This window comes from Osmia bicornis, unplaced genomic scaffold (genome assembly GCF_907164935.1).
Source record: "Osmia bicornis bicornis unplaced genomic scaffold, iOsmBic2.1, whole genome shotgun sequence".
Classification (NCBI taxonomy): Eukaryota; Metazoa; Arthropoda; class Insecta; order Hymenoptera; family Megachilidae; genus Osmia; species Osmia bicornis.
The window spans coordinates 1,338,222-1,353,251 of record NW_025791458.1 but is presented as its reverse complement, the minus strand read 5'-3'; the positions used below and the strand labels follow the sequence as shown (position 1 = coordinate 1,353,251).

The 15,030-nt window shown below is 28.7% G+C and overlaps 1 protein-coding gene across 1 annotated transcript; it reads right to left on the bottom strand.

Moving 5' to 3' along the window:
- Positions 1 to 3,402: 3,402 nt before the first annotated feature.
- Positions 3,403 to 14,221, bottom strand: LOC114881257 (NK-tumor recognition protein). The gene is made up of 14 exons (XM_029197984.2): positions 13,951 to 14,221; positions 13,627 to 13,870; positions 12,849 to 12,964; positions 12,674 to 12,788; positions 12,392 to 12,605; positions 12,068 to 12,295; positions 11,735 to 11,982; positions 11,522 to 11,650; positions 10,286 to 11,385; positions 6,110 to 6,475; positions 5,892 to 6,029; positions 5,523 to 5,714; positions 5,269 to 5,414; positions 3,403 to 4,642 (listed from the first exon to the last, which is right to left on the bottom strand). The coding sequence occupies exons 2-14, from the start codon at positions 13,693 to 13,695 to the stop codon at positions 4,533 to 4,535; spliced, it is 3,171 nt and encodes a 1,056-aa protein (XP_029053817.2). The 5' UTR covers positions 13,696 to 13,870; positions 13,951 to 14,221; the 3' UTR covers positions 3,403 to 4,532.
- Positions 14,222 to 15,030: the final 809 nt, after the last annotated feature.

Below are 15,030 nucleotides of genomic sequence, written 5' to 3'. Positions count from 1 at the left end.
CATGTTATCGCACGAAATACATATGTCGAAAATATCGGTTTTTTATTCTCTTAACATCAATCTCTCTTGACACCAATCATGCTAATATCTGACTATTGTAAAAGTAAAAATCTAGTGTTGTATCCGAAATCTTGATTTCTCAAATTTTCACGTCTAGCATTAGCCACCAAAAAATCTGAAAAAATTTACACTTGGACGCGAACATGTCTAGAATATTCGGGAATTTTTTCAGATTTTTTGAATACCACTAAATAGAGAAAATATGGCAAAAACCAGTTTTTCTACCCTCTTACCCTCTCGACCTCTACACTTTACACTCTAACTACCCTCACGGTTGAGATACAGGGTTGAAACTTGATGGTTTTACACTTCTGGATCGGTGAAAATCTGTAAAAGAATGTAACCTAGGTTAGGGTTAGGGTTAGGGTTAGGGTTAGTCATTTTGCGTGGAAATGCGTTCTTATCGAGGTAATAGGGGGTTTCCGCACTTTTAGAATACCCTGTATATCTCGAGAACGGTTTATTTGCCAGTTCTGAAAATAGTCTCATTCGATTTCTCATCCCTCAATTACTATAAATCCGAAGTTTGGTTGTCCTGGGGTAATGGGGCCTTTCGGAAGTTTCCCCCCGATAAACTTTTTATGTCGCTCGACCTCCAAACATAAAGAAAGAAGGAAAGAAATAAAGAGCGGCAGAGAGGAAAAACGAAGGAAGGAATGAAGGAAGTAAGAAAGAAGGAAGTAGGAAAGAAAGAAAGCAAGAACGAGGAGAAGATTAACGGAAAGAAAGGAAAAAGGAAACAAGCAGACAGCAAGAAAAAGTGGAAAAACGAGAAAATAAAATGCTTAGTGAGGAAGCTGGGGTGACGACCTGTTACTAAATAGAGCCGATGCTTTCAACCTTGTATTCGACTGCAAAAAAATATACGCACGTTAATAAATAAAATAATTTCCAGAACTAATAGAATTTTATCATCATTCTCGGAGAGAACGAGTTGAATTGTAATATCCGGTTCCCTTAAAACCTCATTTTCGAGACCTGACAAATGGTGCAACGAGTAATTCGATTTTTCGTTCCTTGATTAACAATCTTTGCATCTATATTCTAAATGCAAAACTTCTGCGAACAAAATTCATTTATGTTGTCTTTTGCAAATTGCAACCATAATCAATATAATGTAAGCGTATAACTGCGTAAGCGTACGGGAATATTCTCGAAGTTCCCTTGTCTCCCCACCACTAAGCATACATATATGTACATATATACATATGTATACATATATGTGACGCGTCTGAAGCAGATAAGAGAGAGATTCCGAGTCAACGACATATTGTAACAGCACGATCCGGTTCCGCGATCCGCGATTTAACGACTTACGGTGTTCGATACATAATTAAACTTTTGCATCCTGACAAAGAAGAGACGAGTTTATTTAAGACGCCCAATTCCTATTACAACCGAAGAATATTATCCTTTTTCTCCTACAATAACGATATATTTCACGAGATTCGAATGTTGGATGCAGTCCTTATTAACTGCGCAACTGCGGTGTGTTAACGAACTGTGAAATGATAAAACTAAATGTTTATTTTGCGTTTATATTCGAAGTGCAAAACTTCAGTGAATTAAATTCATTTTCATTTTCTTTTGAACGCAGTAGCTATTTTGTGTTTTTAAATATGCTCTCTTAGAATTTACCTTTCCTATATGCTGGCATTGTGATTGAAATTTAAGAATTGTCTTATAACATCAAATTCGAGCGATACGCGAGACAGACGCGCCGAGGTCACTGGAAAGAGGGGGAACGTATGAGGAAACTTTGACGGCTTTTTTCTAGAGGAACGGTTGATTTCCGGCACATGGTTGCTTTCAGACTTTTTGTCCCCTCGACGAGCACTATACGATAAGCCAATAAAAAAATTTGACTTTGAAATTAGGCGTCAAGATCAATTTTGCGGTCACTTTTTTTTTACAGATCTCCACCGATCCAGAGGTGTAGAATCACCCCACGTGGTCCGTGACATTTCGTTTTTTGGTACGCTATAAAATGGTGCATAGCTCAATAAAATCGGCTCAAGGGCCCTTTTAACCATCTTATCCTACTGTACCCTTTATTACCATCAATGTTTCATGTATACATATAAATCATTTCTATAACTAAACCGATGTTTAACAATTAATTTTTATAATGAAAAGAAATTAAAAAGATTGTAAACTTTCGATCCTTCATTCTCCAGAGAAGGTATATTAAGGACCCAATGTTCTTTGCATGCATATAAATATACTTTATTGCACTTGATCTTGGGATATTTTGAAATAATTGAAATATTTCAGTAATAACTTCTCTATTATCTACTTTATTGTAATACAATTATGTAACAGTAAATTACATATTTCTTGCAATAACTTCTATATTAAAAATTAGTTAATACTTTTAAAACACGCGCTAATAAGTAATACTCGTCTTCTGAATTTATTAAAAGAAAGCTGACCATATGTTTACGTTAGAATCTATTATTTTTAAAAATCGATAATTATAGTTATAACATTAATAGTAAAAATATCCAATAAATTTGTTCTGATTTCATTTTTACAACTTTCTCACCTTTTAATGACTGTGTATCGCGGTTAAACTCTTAAGAAATACTTAATGTATATTGGAACACAAATTGGTTATTGGGTAGTGTAATATAATAATGATATTACTTAAATAACTACATTACCAAAACCTGCTTTATACATTACATTATAAAAAAGGGGGTAATTCCAAATGATTTGTGGTGAGATTAAATAACAGAGAAACAATTACATCATTAGAATTAATTGACATAATTATATGTATTTGTCAACATGAGCAAATCAAACATTTAATTGGAATCAGTACAAAATACATAATTGAAAATAATAATCGACATTTTTTATTAAAGGAAAGTTATAATGTTTTTCACTGGGTAAAAAGGAAAAGCAAATATGTATTACTTTTTTATATGATAGGAACTCTGAATTCTCAATCTCATTCTTATGAATTTCTAACTTCGTTTTGTTAATTATTCACTGTTCATATTATTAGCTTACTTATAAAATTATAAATTTATTACTTAGAATCTTAATTTATTTGTAAAATATGGTATAAATTTAATTAAAATAATACAATAAATACACTTTTATTTATCACTTTTAAAATTCATAAAATATTTTTCCCTTGGATGTAACTACCTAAAAATATGTTTGAAGCTTGATATTCAATGAACTGTAAAAACAAATTATATGACTTAAACATTAATTTTATAAAACACATTATTAAAATATACACTTTTAAATTTCATGTTAATCTATGCTTTAAAATAAAAATTCTCCTAATTTAGCAAAATCATGATTAAACAAATCAGAATTAGTAAAAAGTATTATTAATTTGTGATTTTTATTTAAAAATAAAAAATGGTAATACATTTAAGAATTTATATGACATACCATACATAATTAAATAATGAGTTCCAATGCAAAATAGATGTGCTGAATAGAAGATAATAGACGTATTCAGGATCAGATACAAATAAACCCTTCAAAAAAAATATAGTAAATAATTTGTTAACATGGGCTTAGAATAGATATATTATTACTTCATTTGGGTTATTATATAATTTTGCATGCATACATATGAATGAACTATGTATAATACGTATGCTCTTAAATATTATTTGCAATACATTATATTATAATTAGTTTTTAGCATTTTTAAAAGTGACAAAAATACATTTACTTTTATATGCAAGCTTTAGGTAATACATATTGTAATGGTAATTCATATCTTCCAGGTTAAAACACATTGAAATTATACTGTTTCCTTAACTCAATCAAATTCTCGCATGTTCATCAGTTTGTAATTAATAGTGCATTATTGGTTTTAATAAATTATTTATAAAAAGGAAGAAAATCTTCAAAATAAACTATTAATCGTATGATATATCCTTAACTAACCAGACTTTTGTATAAATTAAACTTTAATACTTTCACTATAACTGAAGATAATATAATAAATTGAAACAAAATATTTTTTACAGCATTGATATTTCTAGATAATTTGGAAAATATATATCTATCAAATCATACCTATCTTTCGAATGGTATATTGTAAAATTTTAGTATTATATTGTATAACAATTATGTAACTTTTACTATATTTCTATTTGTGGAAAGTACTATGCAGTATGTTTTTAGTACATACAAGATGTCTGTTAAAAGTTATACACCATGATCACTGTAGATTTGCCGTGTTAAAATAAACTAAAGTTTTCTACTATGATTTAAACAAGATACACCAGAAATATAGAGCAGCAGATTACAAAAATGGTAAAGAACCATGCAATTTATTTTGATATGAAAAATCTACAATTTTCACAGTGTACAATCTTTCTAAAACACCTTCTATACTGGTATGTACCACTCCACCAGCTTTTCCTTTGAATATTATCGACTGCGACATGTACACTAATTATTTAAATTACCTTTATAACTAATAAGTAGTACATATGTCAAACTTTCCTTTTACGTAATTTCGCTTTTGCTTCTTTTAGTAATAGATCGAATGTGTTGTCTTCATTACTTTGAAGCTCACTGCCAAATGAATCGCTGGGTATGCCATCTGTAAAAAATAATGTCATGTCTATTTAAAAAATCAGTACAATTCTTCTTGAAATACATTAACTTGTGTTTAAGTGTTAAAATAAGTGTTGCATTTAAGCTGAACATCAGAATTATTTCTATTGCTGCTGAAAGTAATAAAAACATAACTACCCCCCCGATTATTTTAAATGTCATTTCAATATTATCCACTGTTACAGGAATTTCACAATAAATGATTTTCAAAACTTTCCTGATTTCTTATACTTTATAAAACTGTATAATGAAATTGTTAAACTTTATTATTTAATTAAACATTTCTCATCCCAATACTCCTAACACTTTGATCTAATTATTAGGGTAAAGAGTGAGCAGAAATTCATTATAACTACAAACATTAACACGTAAATATTAGGGCCACTAATATTCAATAGGCGTTGTTTTATGTATTAAATACGAATTTTAAAAAATTGGAAATACTGAGGAGGAACGGTTTTCAGATTCGTTTGTAACACGCGAAAATTGATCAAAAATGGCTACTGAATATGGGTGGCCTAATAAAATGTTAAAATTTTTTGAATAGTGTTATGTAAAATTATTTGACTTTATTATATTTGTTACGTAATAAGGTTATGAATATATCCTTACCTAGATCTGCGTATTTCACTTTACAAAATGCTCTGCGACCACCGAAACATAAATCGTATCTTGGTAAAGTGGGATTATCGTTACCATGTTCTACAGCTTCATATGCATCATTTTTGTAAGCAAATGTTACAAAACCATAATTATCACTGAAAGATGAAATAAAAGGTTCAGATATTTTACTTTTTATAGTTAAATTTACATTTAACATTTTAAGAGGTATTTCAGATTGTACAATAGAATATCAGATAATTTACCCATGTTCACGAAAATGCACACTGATATCTACTACAGGACCGAAAACTTCGAATCTTCTACGCAGATCAGCTTTAGTGATTCCTTCCTCTAAACGTCCAACATAAATTACTCTTCTCTCTTCCACTTGTCTTTGTTTTTCTCGATCATACCAATGATCGTATGGTCGTCGATAGGAACTCGACGACGATCTACTGAAATAAAAACCAGGAAACATCAATCTACAGTTGATAAATAGAATTATACTCAATTATAAGGATCGATTAACCACGCTAGATCAGCTACTTAATAATAAAAATATTTAAAATTTGAGTACACTCTGCTTCCGAAAGTTATCTCAATTAGTTGTAATTTTTCTCTTATGTAGTCACCTTCTCCAATCTCCATAATCACGATAGCTGTTTGTTGAATGTTGGCTATCCCTATCGTAGCTTCTATGATACTTTTTACCTTGCCTTCTTTTCCTTCTTGACCATCTATTTCTCCCAAAGTTTGAGTGAGATGAAGACCTGTAAATGCGTTGTTTGCGTAAATATGTATCTAAATAAGTGGGTTTATAATATACAATACCTATTTAATAAATATATACCTAGAACAACTAGAATATCGGGAAGATGATCGAGATCTTGATCTAGACAATCTAGAACGTGACCGAGAGTAGCTTGACTCTGAGCTGAGAGAAGATCTTGTGTTTGAGCGTGAACGTGAACGTGATCGTGAACGTGAACGTGAACGCGATGACCAACTACTGCTTGAACTAACTGAGCTACGGCGATGACTTATTCTTCGATGACGTGTATTATTACGTTTATATGATCTACTTCGATTACTGCTACTTCTGCTCCTACTTCTACTTTTGCTTTTACTATTACTTCTCGATCTAGATCGGCTTGAGCTAGAACTAATTCTCTGCTTCTTACAAGGTTGTTGACTTTTCTCTCGTATCGACCTTTCCCTGAAAATCATCAAACGTTAATATATTTTCTTAACATAATTAAATAAATTTTTATTGCTATACAACAATTTGAGGAAAATAGTTGAATATTTCGGAAAATATGAAAAATATTTTAAATTAAAGCTGTAGGGTATCAATCAGAACAAATCGTATTGCCATTTGTTTGACGTAACGATAATTTTAAAAAAGCCTTCTGAAAATAGTATTTATTTACACTTTTAAACGGAAGCCACCCTTTCTTCATTAGACATTCTTACACGGTTTTCGAGATAAGACTTTAAATATCTTTGAAACAATTTTTAAATGCACTCATATTTGTCCCTTTAAAGCCTGATTTGCGATCAATTAAACGTAATGTAAAAATAACATTAATATTTTTAGTTGTTAACAAAGTAAACAACTAATAAATCAGACAAAACATATTCAAATTAAAGTTAAAAAAGGAAAATATGCGAAAAATACATCATAATAGTAATCAGTTAAATGCATTTATAACAAAAATACTGTTTAATTTTTAATTAAGTATTTCTTTTCATCAATAATCCATACACGATGGGTATACGGATGCTCTTTTAGTCTTTGTCAGGAGGTCAAATTAATTTTGTGCAATTCAAATGTACATTATATAGTGATAAAGTATTTCCAAATAAATACATGTTGTCCTATTAATTGATCGAGGCTCTGGATTATACCTCCCCAATTATCAAGAAATACTAATACTGATGTTTGTTTACTGTATGTATGGAAAGTTTACCTACTCGTACCAGAAGTATGTGTATAAAATTTCAACTTGATCTTTATACCTTCTGTTCTGAATATGAACATTAATAATGTTGATTATAACAAGAGACACGTATAGATCTAGTCTTTCTGTAATTATATAGCTTTCTGCTTACTTTATGTCTGATGCAAAGTAATCCAGAATCTGCTACACGAAGATGACTACACTTCAGGTTCCTTTCAAATCCTACCCAACCACATAAAACTGATTTGAAGATCAGCAGCTGTCTGATATTCCAATTTTGAAGAAGATACTCAATGATAAGCTTTTAAAAATGCTATCAAATTAAGATGTGACAGAATTGTAGTTTTGTAAGTAACCATGCCTTGGGTGTAGAACATATAATTAAGCAGGTAATGAAAGCATCAATTGCAAAATATAACTGAGAATCGTGATACACAATGATCAACGTTAGAATCAGAGGAAACTTTCTAGTATTTAGAAACAAAATCTAATTAACTAGAACCCAATTAAAAAGGACAATGCTTCAGATTCATCCTACAATGTGTTCTATATAGTTGGGTAATTAATTTGAAAAATACAACAATGCTCCTGAACAATGGCATATGGCTAAAAACGCAACAGAAACGAAATTGTAAGTATTTTTACCATAACTAACATTTTGATGTGCTGGATTCAGATATAAGAAATTTACATTCAAGTTCAGAACAGAAGATATTATCCGATTGAGCTAACATTTTGCATACGTATTACTGGTATAAGTGGATAACTGTTATCATGAATCAATAAACAAATTGGTTTTTTACTTCAGCCTAAAACACGCTCTGTAAGATCAGTTTGAGGAACTGATATCAAAAGTATTATTCATTTTTAAGGACTACGATATAACAGTTTCATATATCATCCTGTATATTGGGTAGTCTACGAAAATGTTAATATCTGAGTACTTAGCTTCCTAAATATACAGTTATAAAGGTATGTTTTGGCAAGTAACGCATTGCATATTTGATGAGCAAAATGTATTGACAGAAAATTCCTTTTTTTAATCATTTTTGGATATCAAAGTCATTGACGTTTTCTTTAATGAGTAAACGTATTTATGCTATCATAATGTTATTAAAAAAAAATTAATTCCGCAATGTAAACATGTTAACCTTCAAGGAAACTTTGATCCAAATAATCATGTTTCCAGAGGGAAAATAGAAGCCTTAGTCTTACTAGACATTGTAATTAAAATACGGTCAGCCTCCTATATCCGCTGACGCAGAGATATTCAGTATCTCTGAACTTCTGTGATATTCTCTTAGGGTTGTACAACAGCAGAGAAAGAGGAACAAAATATAAATGTACAACATTAAAGTTGAATTTATCAACTAAACTTGAATGTCATTATGCACCTTAGCGTTCAGTGTTACCTACGGTTATAACAAAACTGTAGTAAGTTTTAAAACGTAATCCCAAGGATACGGGGACCAACTGTAATGCATTTTTAAATCTCTTAATCATGAAAACAGTTAGCATTCCATTAAATTACAACAGATGTTTAAAATGATCGCTTTCAATATTAGTACACTGTTTAACTGTAAGCTAGAATGAATTCTTTCATTCTAGTAAGTTTTTCTTTTTTAATAATTTAATAGAAAATGAATTATTTATTAAAATAATGTTTTACAAATTCATTATTTCTATTATTTTGATTAAATCAAATAATAAGGCTTTTATTTTTCTTGTATAATTTTTTAGTTAAAAATTTTCTGAAAATAAAAAAAATAAAAATAAAAATGAATTTTCTGTACACTGAAACATACTTTCATAGCTTTGTATGGAAGAAGATGAATATTTAGGTGTTCGAATTTTGTGAACAAATATTTCGTTAATTTCATGAAAATAAATCTAAAGTTTTCAAAATCAGCAATGTTTTGTTAAACGGCACTGTAGTTCTCTTGATACGATGTTATAACTAGCATCAAAGCAAATTCAATTAAAAGTAACCTTTCAATAATCCTATAGCATTTATGTTCAAATTAATTTGACGTTTCCTTTAATGTGGTAGTAGATTCAATCATTGAAATTGTTTTTCTTTTTAATCATAAATAAACATACTTCTGATTGTAATGTTCACAATTTAAATATTGATAGCTCCTTGATTCATTTTGATAAGAATAACGGATTAGTTTTATTTAGCAGCTTCGAAAAATTAATACTGTGAAAAAATGAGAGCACAAAATTAATATAGAAGGAGCGCATTAATATAAATTGCTATTTTAAATGCAATAGTAAATAACTACAAGCATCATATTGGTAAATTTTAAAATACATAAAACACTTTCAATGATTTAGTTAATATTTGGAAATATATATTTTTTTAAACTTTCAAACTACAGTAGTCTCTAACAAAGCGAAATGAAATATCGCTTAAATAGTGTTATGTGCTTTGTCATGTTCACTATTTTCATTCATTATTTACAATGAACTACCAATAAATGAATCAATGAGTCATTAAAGTAAGAAAATCTAAAGCGTTAAAAAATTAATTCGCTATAATTATTGATATTCTTACTACGAAAATGATTACAAAGCTAACTGTATTCAAATAACTTTAATTTATGTCTGAATATAATGTGATTCTGTAAATGTAACTATTTTAGTCAAATTTGTTCTGAGAGAATACTATAATTTGATTACAAATTCAATTAGTTGTAAATCGTTATTTATAAATTTATTTAATGTCAACTACAACATCATACCAAGAAAAATATTAATGATTTTGTAAGCTTAAAAGACGTCTTGAAATAGTTCTTAAGATATTTTTTTGTATCTTTAGAAACGACAATATAAAAATTTACAGGACTTCTTAACATAAACCACATTTTGCACAAAATAATTATGCAATGATTAACTCCTACTTAAGACAAAGAGTAGTAAGAACAATTTAATAAATACTAGTTAATCTATTTTATAAATTAACTATAAAATATTATTGCTTTAAATACACCCTGTGTTTTGTGTGACAATTAAGCACTTCTAGAAGGTGTATTTCTTTATACTTTTACCTCTATTTCTCTCACCTTTCATCAATACCAATTAAGGCGTTCTGAGGAAATTCAAATACTGTTTCGTAAGTTTGAATTCCTACATCACAAGTGGATGGTTTTGGAAGCACTTTTTTCTCATCTATTTCCGCCTTTGGTTTTAAAAGCGATACGATTTCTCTTTCTGACCAAACAGGATTTTGAGGATCATCTTTAATAGGTTCCGTTGTGGTAGACGCATGATGAATATATACTAATGTCATAGGCGACACTGGTGAATTTGTTCTACTATTATCACTACGATTCTGTTCTCTTCTACTTCTGTACTCTGCCAAATTTAATTTTTTACGGGGAGGTTTTTTGTTATTCTGCTGTACAAATGTCTTTTCCTCAGTTTGAACAATAATATTTTGTACTTGATCATTTAAACTATTAGTGGTAGTCACTACACTTTCATTAGAAGTAGTTATTAAAACTGGTGACTGTTGGACATTAGGTGGTTTCTTTAATACAGAAACCATCTGTTTCATTCTTTGATTACCTGTTGTTACAGATTCTGTTTTACTTAAAACACCTTGATTTAACTGCAAAATACTTGTTGCCAAAGCTGATTGAATTTTCATTTCATGTTTTGGAACATTTGTAGATTTACTCTGAACTTTATTAACAACAAAGTTTGATATATTAGTTGAAGTATCACTGTGTTGATAATTTCCTTGTTTCGATGATGTTTCCTTCTGACACTCTTTTATTCTATTTTGTATCTGTTTTACAGACTCGTTCGTTTGAACACCATTAACTATTGTAATTACTGATTGTTCTTCACTATTGTCACTTACTTCACCTGATTCCAAACCACTATCTTTCTTCAAACTGTTTTCAGTTAAACACTCTTTACTTTTTCTAACATTTTTATTAAAATGCGAAGAAAATGATTGTTTCTCGTACTCTGTGTAACAATAAAATAACTGCTGACTATCACCTTTTATCGAAACCACGTTTTCACTATCACTACATTGACTTTCATACTCACTGTTACTATCTGAACTACTAATGGAGGAATTTGTACTGCAATAATCATGATCCAGTTGGATTAGTCCACCATTAATAGATTTATTTTTATTATCATTTGTCACCTAGAAAAATATAATTATTGTATAATTTATATACCTCAAGACCCAGTTCTCTTACTTCAAATAGTTTAAAGTTGTTTATTTGAGTACTAAATAAAAAAAAAAACATGTAAATATTATTCTAATTCATATACTCAACTACTTTTAAAAGTTTGTTTCGAAAAAGTGTCACAGCAGCATCTTGCATACGTGTTCCATTGCTGCGACCATTACTTTGTGCATTAGGTATTGTTGATATTATTGAAATTCCTTTCTTATGTGCAGATGTCTAATATCACACAATATTATCAATTTCACTTTAATTATATTCTTGATAGTGATATTTTGTTAAATTTAATATTGAAATAATTACCTTTATTTTTTCAACCATTTCTTTAGGTAGAGCGCTTCTAATATTTTTATGCAAATTCGAAATTCGCGATAATGATTTCTTTGGAGTAAAATTATGCGATTGTTTCATGTGCTGTTGAGTTTCCTTAGATTTCACACATACCTCTTGATCACGTTCTGTATTTATGTTAGACGATGAATAAAATGACATCGTATTTTCAGAAGCTTCAAATTGTTCGAGTAAACTTTTAACATCGCCAGCTTGTAAAACTGAAGTGAAAAAGAAGTAAGAATGATCGTTTCATAGATGTTTATGTTTTATCAAACAAAAGTTTTATAATTACGCTAAATATACCTGGTAATTGATTTATAGAAGACTTATCATTGTTGTCATCACTATTGTGTGTATCTTTATTATATTGCAACTGTTTCTCTTTTCTTTTCTTCTTTTGTGTTGCATTAATGTCAATTCCTATATTTTTATATTTAGATACATTCTTCTTCATTTTACTCTGACCTTTTGCACATTTCGGTTCCTTTAATAGCGACACACTTTCTACCTCTTTTTGCTTATTATCATTTTCTGTAAAAACATCTACTTTATTGTATATGTTTTTTTTTTTTTGTTACAGACTTTATGAAACAATAAAATATTAAGATTAGATTAAATTAAATAAACCTGTTTTATTTTCACTGATTTCTAAATCCAATATATTGTGAGAAATTTGATGTGATTCCTTTTCTAAATCCTCTTTGTTTGCCACAAGAAAATCAGATTCTACAGTATGTATTAACTCATCTTGAAGTACATTTTCTGAAGTACAGAAACTTTTTTTATCTATAGTGTTGATATTGAATCCTATAATATCCATGTATTCATCCATATCTGAAGACTAAGAAAAAAATATTAATAATTAAATAATAGAAATAATAAATAGTTGAGATAAAGATTAATAAAAACCTGTAAGTAACCAATATGTTCCTGCCAATCGGTAAGAACTTTGGCAAAATCTTCTTTAATGCTATCAAGTTTAGAGTTTTCCAAAATGGATGTCTCACCCACACCATCATCACATCTAAAATCATATAACATATGAGATTTCCATCTCAAATTATAGGAAAACGTTGATACTTACTCGTGTTGATTATTCCATAAGCCATCAGAATTTGTAATATCGTAATGTGTTTCCATATAATCGAAATCATTTTCAACCATGTGCATTAGCAAATCCTGAGGTTTTTCTACTACAGTCTATTGAAAAGCAATATATTAAAATCTACTAAATATACAAGACAATTGAGAAACAAATATTATATTTTTATACTTTTTACTTTGTCAATTTACTTCTCACTTATTACAATTTATTTTGAAGATAAAACATACACAAACATATTTTCAAATATATCTTTTAAGAATTATTATTGTTATTCTTATTATTACTTATTATCACCTTTGAATAAATTATAAAATTATAAAAGATAAACTATTTCACTCCTTTTAAAGAACCAAGAATAACAAAAATTTTAATTCTACATGCCTCTTTTGAAGCCAGCGTACATACATTCAACAAGATTTAATTTGTTACAATCAAATTTATCAATATGACAACGATAATATTAGAAAGTAAAATAAAATTATTAAAATCAACTGGATATGACATAAACAACCAGAAATGTATAATTTAATTAAATTATTATAAACAAGTATTTGTAACATACTTATACAGATGTAGATGCTACTGAAATAATAATTTTATGAAAATAATTGGATAGGTTACGATAGCACATATTGCTACTAAATATTGCCCTTAATTTTGTAAAAATACAACAGAGACAAATATTTTATCTTCAAAATAACATTAACAATAAAACATAAAATTGAATAACTATAATAAAAAATGAAAGGTTTGTTACCTGTTCCAAAGATAATGAAAAATCTGAAAAGTGTCCTTCATCATGAAAATTTAAGAATTCTGTTTCCATGACACAATTTTAAATACTATGTTTAAACTTTTTCTATAGCACCAGCCTGTAATTAAAATATTAAAAAATAGCATAAACAAAATGCTCAACACATTTGGTCCAAACAACCACGCGTTCATTTGAGGTTATGTTTTACACATGAATTTTTGTGCATGTATATTGGTCAATACACAACCTAAAATTTGATTTTGTGTCAAAACATTACATGTTTATACACTTATACATTATATAAAATATAAAATCAATGTTCATTACCCTTTACAAACATAAGAATGTTAACAAGTCGACAAACACGAAGAGCGGTCGGCACACTTCAATAATGTAATAATACCAATGAAATATAAGTTTAATAAAATTTTATAAACCACTTCTGATATTAGATTATGATTTAACTTTAATTGTATGTTATAAGCTTAGGTTTCAGGTTACGATTCACGTTTGTTCACGCGTGGAATTATAACACCGTTCAGAAGTGCACGTGTATTAGGTGCGCGTATAAAGTATCCCATTCACATAGTGCATGAAGGGAATACCACGCCTCTAAAAATGCCAATAATTATTATTGCAAAACAATTTGAAATTCTGTACAATATCAAAAAACAGTTAAAAATGCTTCGATTACTTTAAACCGTGATCTAAATCATCAAGCATTTATTTTAAGAATTTTATCGGTTCACAACATAAGAACCGTATGACCATATGCCAGTTATAATATTAATCAATTAATAATTATCCATATATATTAATGAAAGTAACATAAATTTATGTAATTGTACATAAGATACTATAAAATACAGTTATAATGCAAATATTATATATGTACTTACATAAAAGGAAAAATTGTTATATTGTGTACACGTTGCACGTGTTCAATATTACACGTACATAACATACATATGTACATATGTAAGTACATACATACTTACGTTTCCTAGCCTATGCGAAATGGGAATACGATTTGTAGGTATCTTCTATGAATATTTTTAATATTCTTATCCAACACTCGTTTTAAACGATTATATTTTATTATTTGTTAGACAAATTCAAAATTTATATACAAATTATTTAATTCACAGGGACAAATGTAACGGAAAAATAAATTCGTTTTGATTATTGTTTTCTGAGATTTCAAGATTATTTCTAATTTCTTTGAATGCTACATGTGCTTTTTTATGTAGTCTTTATATAATTACATTTTTTATTAGACAAATTGAATAAATTAATTAATCAATTTATATATTTCACTTAGCTATTTACAAAGGACATCACTGAATTGATACATGCTCATTTTTATGCAATTTTGATATGATTTGAAATTCGGTGATATATTTCACA